General features: G+C 40.9%; 1 protein-coding gene and 1 pseudogene across 1 annotated transcript in view; both read right to left on the bottom strand.

The window, feature by feature from the left end:
* The window catches only part of LOC138173632 (HHIP-like protein 1), a 103217-nt gene that overhangs the window by 56041 nt on the left and 30441 nt on the right, over positions 1 to 16735 (bottom strand). The window contains exons 3-5 of the mRNA XM_069103673.1: positions 14155 to 14298; positions 10713 to 11041; positions 3583 to 3709 (exon numbers count right to left, since the gene is read on the bottom strand). Coding sequence (XP_068959774.1) covers positions 3583 to 3709; positions 10713 to 11041; positions 14155 to 14298 — 600 coding nt within the window. The remainder of the gene's footprint in view (positions 1 to 3582; positions 3710 to 10712; positions 11042 to 14154; positions 14299 to 16735) is intronic.
* LOC138173623 (heat shock cognate 71 kDa protein-like) lies at positions 4808 to 6748 on the bottom strand (annotated as a pseudogene).

Genomic DNA, 16735 nt, shown 5'->3' with positions numbered 1-16735 from the left:
TGCCTGGCACAAAATAAGCATTTAATAAATGCTTGTAGATTACCTCCTGAGGGTAAGACATTGTGATAGGTCCTAGGGATTGTAGCTAGGTGATAGCAGTCGATAGCAAGCCAGATCTGGAATCAGGAAGACCTGAGTTCAAATTTGACCTCAGACAATTGCCCTTTGTATGATCCTGGGCCAGTTACTTCACTGCTGTTTGTTTCAGCTTGCTCATCTGTAAAATGGGGATAATAATAACACCTGCTTCTCGGGGTTGTTGTGAGGATCATATTTGTAAAGCATTTAGCACAGTATATGATACATAGTAGGTGCTATGTAACAGTTATTATTATTGATATACATAGTATATTATTATATGTTATAATATTATTGCTATACTGGAAGGATGCAATTCAGAGAAACTAAGTGATGATATGAGGAGGAAAGGAGTTCTTTTTTTAATTTTTTTTTTGGAGAGGGGAAGGTAGGGCAATTGGGGTTAAGTGACTTGCCCAAGGTCACACAGCTAGTTTTTTTGTGTGTTTTAAGTGTCTGAGGCCGGATTTGAACTCAGGTACTCCTGACTCCAGGGCTGGTGCTCTCTTCACTGCTCCACCTAGCTGTCTCCGAAAGGAGTTCTAGTAACTTCAGAGATTAAGAAAGGTCAGAGACAATTCTAGAGCTCAATTTTGAAGGACGTCTGAGAGTCTAGTAGGGATGGGTGAGGGATGTGATCTGGGCATGGGTGACAGACAGAGAGACAGGAAGGGGAATGTCAAATTTGAGGAAAGAACACCTAGCAGGCTATTTTGCTTCAAACAGTATGTGCATGTAGAGCAGCCATAGGAAACAAGTCAAATCCAGGTGTTTGGGCACTAATAAATTGCTTCCCTTTCTCCCATTCAGAGCTGTAATGAACACACATGAAAATAAATTCATTTATATAGTACCAAAAGGTGCACAAAATACTCTCCTCACAGCGATCCCTTGAGCAAGATGCACAAGTCTTATTATCTCCATTTTACACACAGAGAAACTGAGGCTCAGAGAGAATAAGTGATGACATTCAATGTATATGAAAGCTGAAACTGGTACTCATGTCTAACTCCCAAATACAGGGCTTTTTCCCTATTACAGAATAAAATAACAGCCTCTCAGATATGGAAGGTGTTCAGTCATAATCTGATTCAATCCATTCTGGAACAGGAATCCACGTATGTTATACCATGGTATTGTACATGATATCTCTTTAAGTGAAGCACTACAGAAATGTAAACTGTCATCATTCACCCAAGTGAAAGCCTTCTTCCCCCTACTTTAAAAATTTTTTTATTTTATTCTGAGCTTAAGAAATAAAACAAATATTTCCATAAGATAGTAGAATAGAAAAAAAAATGGTTGTACATGAAACTACAAATTTATCATATACAATTTTCTATTCCCTTTAAATATATAATAAAGTTATCATGTAATTTTCTTTTTTTTCCTTTCTTTCTTCCCTAGCCTCCCCATGTCCTCATCCTAAAGATGGCTACCATTAGATGCTAATATGTATATACTGGTAAAACTATTCTATACACAATTATCAATTCTTTCTCTCGATGGACGATAGCATCTTCCATCATACATCCTTTGCAGTTAATTTGGGTATTTATAATACTCTCATTTCTATCCTTAGTCTCCTCTGCCCTCTCATTCCATTGTGCTCTCTGGAATCTCTACTCTTAACAAGTTATCCTTCCTTCTGGACCTTCCACTTTGAATTCATTTCATCTTCTGGTGCTCCTGATCTGCTCTAGAAGACATCACATCTATCATTGGTCACCCTCTCTAATGTGAGTTTCTCCTTCTTTCTTGCCCTGGAACCAAGAGGACTCATTCTCCTTTGTATTGTCCATTGACCCTTCTAGATCCTCCTTCTGGGATCTCTCCTCTTTTGAGGTTTGCTCTATCTGTCTATATCAATCACCTTTTCTAGGTTTTTGTGGCTATAATCCACCATTCTCCAAATCACTCAAACTCTCTTTTTAAGGAGTTCAGTACTGGGCTCTACCTTATTCCCTGCTCTCTTATCATGACCCATACTATGCTACTGCCATGATTTTGAATTCTGAAATTCTTACCTCTTACGCTTCCAATTTTCGCTCTGTCTCACACTTCCCAAACCAATTTTTTCCTCACTGTGACCTCCAATATTGTCATTATTCTTCTAATTCATTACCTGCTTTTGCCTCACTTTCCTCTCTTCCTAGTAAATTTTAAACAGTTAAACTACATACCTTGACATCCCTTTGCCCCTTATCCTACATTGTCATTCTCACCCTGTCACACCTCGACCATGGGTTACATTCACTATCTTCTCCTTTCCTATTCCTATGCTGTTAAATGCCATCAGAAGGAGTCCTCATCTACCTTTCATTCTAGCCAAACTCAACCACTGCCTACCCATCCAAAGTAAATATTCCATCTACCACCTCCATACATTTGCCTAAACCATACACTAGTCATGGAATGGAATTTCTTCTAATCTCTGACTGTCAGAAGCCCTATCTTTTTCTTCAAGGCCCAACTAAAGTACCATTTCCTCCATGAAGCTTTCCCTGATCCCTCCCTGTCCCCAATTATTAATTTTCTCCTTCTTCAAATTATCTTATATTTATCTGTCTACACAATGTTGCATCCCCCTCCCTCTAAGTAGAATGTAAGCTTCTTGAGGGCAGGAAGTTTTTCAAATTTGTCTTGGTATCCCAGTGTCTAGGTCTGTGTCTAGCATAGAGAAAACACTTAATAACTGTTTGTTGAACTGTTGAATCATCCTATGGGCTGCTTTGTGGTTTGGGTACTTCTAAACATACCTAAGGCTGTCTTGCAAGCTCTTCTCCTTCCCACTCAGTAAGTCATAACTTGTATTAGGTGTGGTTTGAAGCATACAGGGTTCCTTTTTGTTACCACAGGCTATAGGCTATCCCAGCATCTTCTTAGGGTCCTTCCAAGTTTTGGAAGCTAGTTGTATAGACCATAGCTTGAAATACACAGGTCATTTATCTAGAGCTTATAAATAGTTTAGTAATGTAGGTTTCTATGGAAATAAGTATCTCCTAGGGATAGGTCAAACTTTTTTTTTTTCAAGTGGGCTCCAAATGATATATTCAGGAGTAGAAACAAAGAACTTTAGAATCTCAGACTGGAGCTGCATTTTTAACAACTATCAAAGCCTTAGAATAAAGAAAATCATGTTTTTTTTTTCTTTTTCAACCTGTCTTACCAAACCAGGGAAAGGGTGAAGTTGCAAGGGCCATTCAAACTCTACTCTGGAGATAGTCAAATAGACATTGTTCTGCCAGCAGTGTCTTAATGGTGGAACTTTTGGCATTAGTTGGTTAGGGAGAAAGATATATGGATGTTAGACCCTGTGAGAGGCACCAAAAAACCCACCACATCAAGCAAACATGGTAACACCTCCAGCATTTATGAGAGTTATAGTGAACCAGAAACTGAATGTTAGACTTGGACAAGAACCAGCATGAGGTAACAGGTAAAACAGACAATATATGCAAGTAATGTTGTTAAGCCAGTGAGCTGGCCAGCATGGTTACTTACCCACTCATAAAATCCCCAAATATATACAGCCCATTCAAATTGGGGGACTCGCAGCCCCGGTAGATATAGCCTCCTGTGACTGACTTTCCCATCTTGTGTGGATATGCGTAGATTGGAAGAACATCATCTGTAGGAGAAGACAAATGACTTCTGTTTTCCCATGCACTTGGCCACCAGCCTGGGCTACACCCAGTCAAGCTCCAGCCTAGAAGGTAGACCAGATGCAATGAATGGTTTGAAATATTGAAAGAGCTATCCCATGGAAAAAATGATTGCTCTGCTTAATCCTAGAAGGCAGAACTAGGAGCAATCAGTCAGGAGATATAAAAAAGAAAATTTTAGCTCACTATAAGGAAATGTTTCTTAATTGGAACTAGTTAAAAGCAGAATGGCAGTAGTTGCCCATCACTAGAAGTCTTCAAGTAGAGTATGGATGGTTATTTTTCATGGATGCCATAGCCACCTTCTTGTACGTCCTATATTTCATCTCTAATAGGGATTTTCTTGAATATCACAATAAAGTGAATTTAAAAATAAAGATAGATATCCTTATTTGAATATATATTATTTTCATATTATTTGCATGTGGCCATACTTGCCATATAATCTATTCTTAAGCTCCTTTCAAAACTTGAAGTTCCCACATTCTAATTTTTTTTTCTTTTCCACTAATCAGTCTCATTGACCCAGGTGTCTTCTCCCCAAGCCAAGAAAAGGGAGAGAAGTTGGAAGGGCCACCCAAAGTCTTCCTTGAGTCATAAGGTAGAGCAGGGTTTCTTAGCTTTTTTGTGTATCATGGATCCCTTTTGGCAGTCTGGGGAAGACTAACCCTTCTCAGACATTTAATGTCTTTAAAATAAATAAAACAGAATATAGAGAATCACAAAGAAAACCAGTAATATAAAAAAAAACAGTGATCAAAATATTTCTTAAAAAAAAACATACCAAACCCAGGTTAAGAACTTTTGGTTTAAAGAATTTTCTTTTTTTTATGGTGCCAATTTTAAATAGATTTTATTCTCCGAGACAATTGCATTTCCACTTGTTTACAGTATTGATAAAGTGCAATATTGTTCCCTTCTCTCCCTCTGCACACATTCAAGTATTCAGAATGCCCAGATTTACACAGTAGCTTAAATGTTACTTTTAAACTGCTACTGCCTTGGCTACAAATTTGAGTCCTTCAATTTTTGGAAAGCTGTGTGGAATGCTCTTTCTGGTGTGTTTAGTCAACCTCTTCAATGGTGGGTCCAGAAGAAGTATCTCCAGATGGGGCTGCTCCACCCCCTGGGAACCCACCAGGCATGCCTCCTGCACTCTGGTACAGCTTAGTAATAATGGGGGGGGGGAGGGGGTTGCAGACCTTCTCCAATTCTTTCTGCTGATGCTCAAATTCTTCCTTCTCAGCAGTCTGGTTCTTATCCAGCCAGTTGATTATTTCATTACATTTGTCAAGGATCTTCTGTTTGTCTTCATCACCAATTTTGCCTTACAGTTTTTCATCCTCTACAGTTGCTTTCATGTTGAAAGCATAAGATTCAAGAGAATTCTTGGAAGACACCTTGTCTCTTTGCTTTTCATCCTCAGCCTTGTATTTCTCAGCCTCCTGGACCATACGCTCAATGTCTTCTTTGCTCAGACGTCCTTTATCATTGGTGATAGTGATCTTGTTCTCCTTGCCTGTGCTCTTATCCACAGCAGAAACATTGAGGATGCCATTTGCATCAATGGCAAATGTTACTTCAATCTGAGGAACACCCCTGGGTGCTGGAGGAATTCCTGTGAGCTCAAATGTGCCAAGCAGATTATTATCCTTTGTCATCGCTCTCTCACCTTCATAAACCTGAATAAACACACCAGGCTGGTTGTCCGAATAGGTGGTAAAGGTCTGTGTCTGTTTGGTGGGGATGGTGGTATTGCGTTTGATCAGAATGGTCATAACTCCACCAGCAGTTTCAATTCCAAGGGAAAGAGGAGTGACATCCAACAACAGCAAGTCCTGCATACTCTCAGATTTATCTCCAGACAAAATGGCATCCTGGACAGCTGCACCATAAGCAACAGCCTCATCAGGATTAATACTCTTATTGAGCTCCTTGCCATTGAAGAAGTCTTGCAGAAGCTTCTGGATTTGGGGGACTCGAGTGGAACCACCCACCAGGACGATGTCATGAATCTGAGACTTATCTATCTTGACATCTCTTAAGGCCTTCTCCACAGGGTCCAGGGTGCCATGGAAGAGATCAGCATTCAGCTCTTTGAAATGGGCTCGGGTGATTGATGTATAGAAGTCGATACCTTCATAGAGGGAATCAATCTCAATACTGGCCTGGGTACTGGAAGAGAGGGTATGCTTTGCACGTTCACAAGCAGTGCGGAGACGGAGAACAGCCCTCTTGTTCTCACTGATGTCCTTCTTGTGCTTTCGCTTGAACTCATCAATGAAATGGTTGACCATTGGGTTATCAAAGTCCTCCCCGCCCAAGTGGGTGTCCCCAGCTGTGGACTTGACCTCAAAGATGCCATCTTCAGTGATGAGAATAGAGACATCTAGAGTACCACCTCCAAGGTCAAAGATCAACACATTTCTCTTGGCACCAACCTTTTTGTCCAAGCCATAAGCAATAGCAGCAGTAGTTGGCTCACTGATGATTCGAAGCACATTGAGACCAGCTATGGTTCCAGCATCTTTGGTGGCCTGACATTGGGAATGGTTGAAATAGGATGGTACTTTGACCACAGCTTTTGTGACAGTCTTCCCAAGGTAAGCTTCAGCAATTTCTTTCATCTTGGTCAAGACCATAAAAGATACTTCCTCTGGATAGAAACTTTTGGTCTCTACTTTGTACTCCACTTGGACCTTAGGCCTGCCTGTGTCATTCGCCACCGTAAAAGGCCAATGCTTCATGTCTGATTATACAACTGCATCATCAAATCTGCAACCAATCAGACATTTGGCATCAAAAACTGTGTTGGTGGTGTTCATTGCAACTTGATCCTTTGCAGCATCACCGATTAAACGTTCTGTGTCAGTGACGGCGACATAGCTTGGGGTAGTCCTGTTTCCTTGGTCATTAGCAATGATCTCCACTTTCCCATGTTGGAAAACTCCCACACTGGAATAAGTGGTGCCAAGATCAATGCCAACTGTGAGTCCCTTCAACATGGTTGCTGGGGAGTCGAGGGTTGTAGCTGACCACTGTGGAGAGAGAAGGGCTGCTGCTGTGCTGAGTATGGTTTAAAGAATTTTCAATTGCACATTGTCCTAACAAGATGTACATGTCATCACATTTGGGGGATCAGGGTTGTAGGTGGGCAAGGGAGGGAGAGATTGACATCTAGAATCAGGAAGGCAGCAACTACTACCTATAACTAACAAGCACAAGTACCTTTCTCCCACTCTGAGGCTGCTTGTAGGTAAAAGAAAAAGAAAGAAAAAAGAAGGAAGGAAGAAAGGAAGAAAGGAAGGAAGGAGGGAAGGAAGGAAGGAGGGAAGGAAGGAAGGAGGGAAGGAGGGAAGGAAGGAGAAAAAAAGCAGAACTTCTGGGCTTATGTTCCTAAATTGGCCTTTACACTATGGCTACAGAACTGTTACAAGATAACCACAAGAGATCTCTTTGGGGCAGTGTTCTTGCTTTGGAAAGTCTAATTTTCTGGGTAACTTTGTGTGTCTGCGTCTATGTCCTCCTGTGATGTATATGTCCTTACTTGGAAATGTTTTATGCAGCAGCTTGTCTTAAAAAAAAAAATCAGTGCATAAGGCCTTGGACCTAGAGGACACCCATGGCCAATAATGATTCTGTAGCACAAGGTTAATGACATTTGCTTATTTGTTCCCCTTCCTATCCTTGAAGTCTATGGAAAGGTCATAGGATATTTACATTCAGAGATCAAGGGGTCCAGATCTCGGAGACAACTCAAGAAAAACTCAAGTTAGCAATACCCAAAACGCTCTGAGGTCCATTCTGCCATATTAAATTCCAACTCACAGCCCAAACACATAGTCTTTCATGCCAAAATGGACCATGGATCATGGGGTAAAAACGAGTTTGTTATAGTTCTCTCTGGATCCCCTGGCAACTCTGCTTACTCTTCTGCCTGAGCTTGGTTCCTCTGGCCGACTGTTCAGTAGCATCTTTGTGGTTCAGAAAGTTAAGAATCCTGCACTGAGGAAGCACCCATTGGTTCTACTCAGAAGTGGCAGCTCTTGTGTTTTTAAGGGAAATTTTAAGGGGAAAAAAATTAGGAAATATAGAAAAAAAAAATCCAATCCCAAGTCCTTTGAAGGACTTTTCTGCAAAAAAAAAAAAAAAAGTCTGAGAAAAGAAAAAGGAGAAATAGCACTCATGACTGAATTTCATCTGGAAAACAGAATGAAAACAAGGGTTGGGAATTGACAATACTAGTCTCTTGTATCCACTGTCTGTAGTGCTCTCTGTTACTTCTTTCCACAAATAGTTCACCATAACCTGCCACCTTTGAATAAGGGAAAGTGGAGGTAGAAAGAAGGGATTTATTCTCTATCAAACCATAATTGCTAGGAAAGCTTCCAGTATCCAGTGGGGTCAATGTCTACAACAGAGTTTTGTGTTTTGTTCTGGGTATCACATTTTTGAAAGGAGAATGACAAACTGGAGAAGATCCAGAGAAGGACAACCAGGATGGTGAGATTCGAAACCATGACATAAGGATTCTTTGAAGTAACTGGGAGTGATTAACCTAGAGAAGAAAATACTTTTTTTTTTTAAGCAACCGGGGTTAAGTAACCTGCTCAAGGTTACACGGCCAGTCATTTCTGGGTGTAGTGCTGAGCATCTGAGCCCGGACCTGATCCAGGTCATCCCGACACTGGAGCCAGCACCCTCACTCGCTGAGCCACCCGGCCGCCCCTAAGCAATTGGGGTTAAGTAACTTGCTCAAGGTTACACGGCCAGGTGTTTCTGGGTGGGTGCTAAGTGTCTGAGCCCGGGATTCGATCTCCAGGTCTTCTCAACACTGGAGCCGGTGCTTTTACTTGCTGTGCTACCTGGCCGCCCCGAGAAGAAAATACTTTACGGGCATATGATAGCTTTCTTCAATTGCAGTGACTACCCAGGACTCAAAACTAAAAGACAATACCTAGGTATGCTATCAGCTAGTAAACAGGGTTTCTTTATACACCAGAGGTGTCAAACACACAGTCTATTGGCAACACTACCAAGTACCCCCAACCAGATTAGGACATAATTGAGAAATATTTAACAAAAGAAATAAAAATACAATGGAGCATAGATGGTGTTAATATATGGCTTTATGTGTGAATGTGCAGCCAGAAAGGATCCTTTATGTGCATTCTAGTGATTTCCTCCATTTGAGTACACTACCTATATCAAATTGTGTCCTAAAATTGATCAAATGTTCATTAATGGAACATCGCCAGTTGGGGCAAGATGAGCATAACAAAAAGATTATTCCATGGGGGCTCAGCTGAAGATCTGGGGATATTTAACCCATATGAGAAGACTTGAGGGACATTTGATTTCTGTTGTTAAATATTTCACAGGGCTGATCGAACCATTCTGGAGAGGAATTTAGAACTATGCCCAAAGAGCTATAAAAATGTGCATGCCCTTTGACCCTGCAAAACCACTTCTAGGGCTGTATCTCAAAGAGATCATAAAAATGGGAAAAGAACCCACATGTACAAAAATATTTATAGCAGCTCTTTTTGTGATGTCAAAGAACTGGAAAATGAGGGGGTGCCCATCAATTGGGAAATGCCTGAACAAATTGTGGTATACAAATGCAATGAAATACTATTGTGCTATAAGAAATGATAAGCAGATGGACTTAAGAAAAACCTGGAAAGACTTATATGAACTAATGCTGAGTGAGGGGAGCAGAACCAGGAGAACATTGTACACAGTTAAAGTCACATTGTGCAATGACTAACTGATAGATTTGACTCTTCTCCAAAAGGCTCATGATAGAAAATGCTATCCCCATACAAAGAAAGAATTACAGAGTCGGAATAAAGATTGAAGCATACTGTTTGCTTTCTCTTTTATGTTTTGTTTTGTTTTGTTCCTTCTTTTTCATGGTTCATTCCATAGGTTATAATTCTTTTTTGCAACATGACTAATGTGAAAATATGTTTAATGTCAATATATATGTAGAGCCTATATCAGATTGCATGCTTTCTTGGGGAGGGAGGAGGGGAATGAGGAGGAGAAAATGTGGAACTCAAAAGCTTGTGGAATAGAATGTTGTAAACTAAAAATAAATAAATAAATTGAAAAAAAATATTTCACAGACTCATATCGTGCCAGGACTAAAGGGAACTTTAGAGATCATTTGGTCCAATCTTCTCTTTTTTATAGATGATGAAGATAAGGACCAAAAAAACTGAAGTGACCTCTTTTTAAGAGTTACAAACACGGAGGCAGGATTCAAACCCAGGTCTTCTGACTCCAATTCTAGTGATCTTGCAGCTGTATCACAGCCAAGTCAAACAAAGAATAGATTTATTTTGCTAGGCTTCTGTGGGCACAACCAGGACAAACGGGTAGAACCTAGAGAGAATCTAGTCTAAGCTTAAAATAAGGAAGAAGTTAACAACCAGAATGACATAAATTTGGAGCATGTTACATTGGAAGGTAGTGACATCCCCATCACTGGAAGACAACAATCAGAGACCATATAACTAGAAGAGATCATAGAATTTTAAAGCCAGAAGAGATGTTATTAGGAAAAGTAGAGAAGAGAGAGGAACATGGTGTAGTGGTTGAAGAGCTAACCTCAAAGCCAAAAAGACCTGGGTTCAAGTCCTGCCTTTGACACATAATGACTTTGTGACCCCGAGTAAGTCACAACCTCCCAGCGTCCTCTAGGTTGCTAAGATTTGCAGATATGGTGCTGGCTCTGACTGTGGGGCTTCTTCACCCAGGAGTTCCCTGTACCACTAAAATCGCAGATCTAGTCCCTATCCCTATTATAGAGGAGATCAATGCTTCAGTTAGGTGAGACTAGGTAATGTCTGAAGTGTCTTCCCACTTTGAAATCCTATATGGGTCTATGAACCATCCTTAGTAAGGTATAGGGGATTAGGGGTAGGAACAGGGCAAGGGATGGAGTTGGCTTAAACAAATTACCTAGTGAAGAATTGGCACATAGTTTTTTGTCGTAGCACTCAAAGCCTTCCCTGGCCCTCCAGCCATAGTTCTTCCCCTTCTCTATGATGTCAACCTCTTCAAATTTGTTCTGGCCAACATCTCCACAGAACAGCCTCCCCTGCCCTTCCTTGGTGATGGGGTCGCCTCGGTCAAAGGAGCAGCGCCACATGTTCCGCACGCCATAGGCATAGACTTCTGGTCGGGCCAATGGGTCACCAACAAAAGGATTATCAGGAGGGATTCTATACAGAGGCCCTCGTTCATTGTGATTCACATCGATCCGCAATACTTTGCCAAGTAAGGCTGACCTGGATACAATCAGAGGAGAGAAAACAGAACTCAAAAAAAAAAAAAAACAGGGAAGCATTTTGGAGGCAGGGGGAGGAAGAAGGATAACAGACCTGTGATTTAATGAGTATGGGGAACTCCTAGTGAGGAAAGTCCTTCTACCAATGCAGACCAGCACCTGCTCTTTAATTTACCATCACACAGTTTGCTTGATACATTGAGAAGTTAAGTGATTTGCCCAAAGTCAAACAGCCAGTACAGGTCATAGGCAAATTGAGGCCAGGTCTTCCTAACTCAATTCTCAATCTGCTTTGCACATTGTCTCTCTTATACATGTCTATCTTTGGGGCTTACAAAGCTGTCTCTTGACCACCACTTATGAGTCCATGTAATTCATTCAACAAGTATTTACTATTGTCTACTATCTGCCAGGCCTTATGCTAGACCCTGGGAAGGCAAAGATAAAATGAACCGGTCCCTGTCCTCAAGGAGCTTATATACTATTGGGGGGAAACAACATGTATCTAGTTTTAGATAATTAAGATCCATGACAACTCATGTGATCTAAAACCCCCATTTTATAGATCAGGAAACAGAGGTTCAGTTGTGTAAAAGGACTTACTCAATTTCATACATGGAGTGAATAGCAGATACAAATTGGATTCCAACAAACACACATAAAACAACCACAAAAACCCAAAACCTTTCATTCAATTCAACTAAACGAACATTTATTTGTTCCAGATCATCAATTATGTGCAAGATCCTACTATATTTTTTCTTGGTATAGTTTTTAAAAATTTAATATTCATTTTTTAAAATTTTTAGTTCAAATCCTCTCTCTCCCTCCAGCCCCTTCCCAACCCATTGAGAAGACAAGCAATATGATACCCATTATACATGCAAAACATATTTCCATATTAGCCTCACGATATCCTGCTATACTTGAAGTGAGAGAGGGGTAGACATCAAGTTGAATAAGATGTGGTCTCTGCATTCCTAGAATTTATGTCTAAGAGTGTGATAGAACACAAGCACAAATAATCATAGCGCAAAGCCAAATGTGAAAGTACATTAAGAGAGATGTGAGTACTTTATTAGTTCAGAGGAAGGAGGAATAATTTCTGGCCATCAAAATCAAGGAAGGCTACAGAGAAGAAGTAGTTTCTCAGCAGACCTGGAAAAATAGACGAGATTCCAACTGGCAAAAATGGAGGTGGGGAGGGGAAGGCATTTTAATTAACAGGAACAGATGAAGAAAACAGTTGTCACTGCTGAGTCATGTCCGATTCTTCCTGACCCATTTGGGATTTTCTTGGCAGAGATACTGGAGTGGATTGCTATTTCCTTCTCCAGCTCATTTTACAGATAAAGAACTGAGGCAAACAGAATTAAGTAGCTTTCCCAGGGTCATATAGGTCATATATAGATACTTACTAAGTATCTGAAGCCAGATTTGAACTTGATTCCAAACCCAGTGCTCTATGCACTGCACCATCTAGTTACCAAGAAAAAGAGTAAAGGCAGGAAATAGTGAAGCATTTGAAGGTGATAATGGGCTCAATGGTTTGACAGGAACATAAGACATATAAAAGGGCACAGTGGGAAACGGTGAAATAGAATCAAGATAGCACCAGATCAAGAGTCAGGATACCCGAGTCCCAATGGGACTGAGTTTGCCATTTGCTAGCTGAGTGACCTTGGTCAAGTCATTTTCAACCTCCCTAGATCTCAGTTTCCTCATCTGTTAAACAGGAAAAAACATAACCACACTGGCTTTTTCATAGGATTGCTGTTAGTATAGAAAAAGATAACATATATTCAAAAGTACTTGGTAAATCATGGAATCCACTCATCCCTTGGCTATGGTTATTAGTATTATCATTATGCATCTGGAGAAGGAGATTGATACTAAGTTGAGATGTACCTTGCCTCAAACAGCAGGTTGAAGAAATTAGACAATCAGTTTCCAAGTTTGGATGGATGAAGAAGGCACAAGAGATCTTTTTATTTCACCTGGAACTGAATTCAGACTTTGCTATAGATAATTTCAGAGGCTTGTTTGTTATATGTTGCCCTCGACATAACCTTGAATACATTTAAATAATGAGATGTTCCTCATATTATGTGGGAATTAGGGGTACAAAACTAATGTTTTTTAAAATAAAGTTCTGCCTTATCCCCTGTGAGTTCTTACATTTTTATTTCCTGAATTTTGCCTTTGAAGTCATCAAAAAAATTAGCGGGTTCAGAAGGTCTTTGCCCTATACTATATGAAAGCAAAAATCACTAATTATGATAGGTTTAATTATTGTAATTAGCAATGTACTCTATTTTTATTTTGCCTTCTCAGAAATATTTCAATCATCTCACCAAGGGAATCAAGCCAGCTGCCTTAAAAATCCAGAGTCCTTATTTACACTAACTAGATGCTAATTTTGTTTTTATGTTTACTAGGTTTATATGGGCCACCTGTTTACTAAACTGGAAGAAACGGATAGTCAACTCTCAATTATCCATGCCAATGAAGGGAACTCCAGAGCAGGTGATCCAAAAACAGAGGTCCTTGACAGTCAGGGATGGCCCTTTGGTTCCTCTCCTTGAAGGGGTTTCTACACTGAACTCAGATTTTCAGCAAACTATCCCCATTGGGTGCTATCTAAAGTTAAGAATGTTTGTACCCAGGAAGAAACACACAACTCTCAACATGCTTCTTCTTGATGTATATTTACTAACTAACATCACTCACACAGTCAATGAGAAGGGAGGGATAAAAGCAGCCTTTTTTTTTTGGAGGCGGGAGGGCAGGGCAATTGAGGTTAAGTGACTTGCCCAAGGCCACATGGCTAGTGTGTCAAGTGTCTGAGGTTGGATTTGAACTCAGGTCCTCCTGACTCCAGGGCTGGTGCTCTATTCACTGCACCACCTAGCCATCCCCCAAAGCAGTGCTAATGCCTTATGCTCAAAAGAGCCTAGTCATGAGCAGAAGCTTCAGACTAGGACCTTGAGAGAGAAAAAGCCCATCTCCTCCTTCCCACTTCTCTGGCAGGGACACACTTGTACTATCCTAACAAGGTATCCTGATTCAATGGGAACAAACCCCTTCTTCCCTACAAGAAAAAGAAGCTCTTACTTGTTTTGTGAGTTTCCAAACTTCCCAAATGGATCACCTGCCATTCCTCCATCCCCGGTGAAGATGTAAAGATACCCATCATCTCCAAAGAGCAGTTGTCCTCCATTGTGGTTAGATGCTGGTTCTTCAATTTCCAAAATTATCCTAATTTAAAAAAAGTCCCTCAAGTCAGAATGTCACATTTGCATGGGGTCACAGAATGAAACAGTTGAAAGGACCCTATCACTGTGAAGTCCCTTCTAACCCTGATATGCTAGGTTCTATGATTCTAAGAATATAGTCTATGAGAGTTAGAAGGGGCCTTTGGGTCACAGAACTTAGCCTGTCAAAGCAGGAAGGAACCACAAAGATCTTCTAAGCCCAACCTATTCATTTTACAAAGGTACTGGGGCCCAGAGGGGAGAAACAATTTGGCTGACCTTACTTATTTCACTCAGCCCATTGATTGCATTCACTTCAATCCTAGCTCAACTCATCTGTCTGGACATCTCCTTCCCAGCACCCTTGACCACCCCACTCTCTCCTAGAGCCTATTCTTTTAATTGGTGAGTCTCTGGCCAGGACTGCCATTCATTGCCCACTTCAATCTCAGCTCAACTCATTCTCTGGATTGTTCTACCTCCTCACCTGGCATTTTGCCCTGGCATGAGTCCACTCGAACCCTTCCTTGCACCCTACCTGGGTTTTCCAGCTTCCCTTTATGTTTTGTCTTCTCTTTATTAAAATGTAAGAGTACTGAGAGTAGGAACCATCTTGTTTTCCAGTATCTGTCTCCCCAGCATTAGCACAATGCCTGGCCATAGGAAGTACTTGAAAAAACTGCCCTATCTACTAGAGGACTAATTCTTCCCCAATCTCACCCTGCCTTCCTCTCATGGACTAGGGCTGGTACCCATGCCATGAAAACTTTCAATGCCCAAGTCAAGTGCCAACTCCTCCTCAAACCCTTCCTTTCCTGATGGTAAAAGTGGTCTTTTCCTCCTCATATTCATCATGGATCTCTGCTTTGCCCATATTACATTTTATCATGGATCATAATACCTCGTCAGGTAGGTAGTATGAGTATTATCTCCATTTTACAAATATGGAAACAGAAGCCTGAGAGGCTAAGTGATGTGCTCAGGCACACAGCTAGTAAATAACTGAAAGCAGGATTTGAATTCAGGTCTCTTGACTTCAGGTCCAGCATTCTTTCCACCAGGCCTACTCTGAGTTTCAGGAAAGTAGCCAGAGAGAGCCGGTTGGTGAGGGAGAAGGGTGGAATCCAAGATGGCCTGAGCTGGACCATCTTATGCTGTGAATTTCCTTTACCATGCCCCAGAAACCTCTTCATCCTGAAGCCTCACTCCAGCTCTGAAATTCACATATTGGAAGAACCCTCTGCCCCTGTGACCTCCCCCTCCAATTAAATGGCTCCTTCCACTTTAAGGAGGGTACCTGGAACAGCCACATCTCCGTCATCTCCAGGATATAATTTGGATTTTCTGTAACAGCCCACTCCGCCAGGTACCAATGTCCTCTCTCCACCTTTTTCAACTTCCTTTTATGTGTTATCTTCCCTCATCAGAATGTAACCGCCTTGAGGGTATATTCCTCTTTCTCCTAGTATCTGTAGCCAATGCTTTGCATAGTAAGTGATTAATAAATGCTTGCTGACTGACTGAGCCTTAAAGGATGGATAAAAATAGAAGGGAATCTTTTCCAGGCACGGGAAGACAATCTGTGTTGATGAAATTTAAAGAGAATGGCCTAGATGCAAATGATCAGAATGGATTTAAATACAGAGAAAGAAATTTTAAAGAAAAGAATAATTAAATGGGGGTAGGGGGAGATAGCACAATTAGGTTAAAAATTGAAAGTTCCAAAGAAGAGAACTAGCAGGAAGTACTTTATGACATTTTACTCTCACTTTATACACTGTTCTCCAAACTTGGTGATCCTATTTTCCAGCCCCCAACAGATTAGAAGTTTCCAGTTAAAATGAAGCAGAATGGTTATTGAAGACAAGTACATTGACAAGAGTGGGAAAACATGACAGCTGACACTGAGGGGAAAATCTGAAAATTGTTTTCCGCATAGTGGGAGGATTGAATGAGAAGAATTATGCTTTAGTGGAAAGAATACTGGGTTTATAGACCAGTATTAAAACACCATCCCTGCAACTTACAACCCAATTTTGTTGCCATTTCTAGTAGTGTCTGCCTTTGTGACCCCATTTGGGGTTTTCTTAGCAAAGATACTAGACTGGTTTGCCATTTCCTTCTCCAGCTCATTTTATGGATGAGGAAACTGAGGCAAACAGGGTCACACAGCTACAAAGTATCTGAGGACAAATTTGAACTCAAGAAGATGAGTCTTCCCTGTGCCACCTAGCTACCCCTTATACCCCAATGGGCAAGTTAAAGACCCAACCTTCATAACTAGGTCTTTTCCTACCCTCCAGTCTTCATATACATCACTCCCCTCCACACACTCTCTGATCCCAAGGCACTGGTTTCCTTGCACATGACAGACACTCCATCTCCCAAGCCTGGGTGTTTTTACTAGCTGTCCCCCATTCCTGGAACTCTCTCTCTCTCTC

Source organism: Petaurus breviceps, unplaced genomic scaffold, assembly GCF_028583685.1.
Source record: "Petaurus breviceps papuanus isolate PSGF00001 unplaced genomic scaffold, PetGlider_PUasm1.0 63, whole genome shotgun sequence".
Taxonomy (NCBI): domain Eukaryota; kingdom Metazoa; phylum Chordata; class Mammalia; order Diprotodontia; family Petauridae; genus Petaurus; species Petaurus breviceps.
Note: the sequence above shows the minus strand (reverse complement) of the source record. Positions and strands in the feature narration are given on the sequence as shown.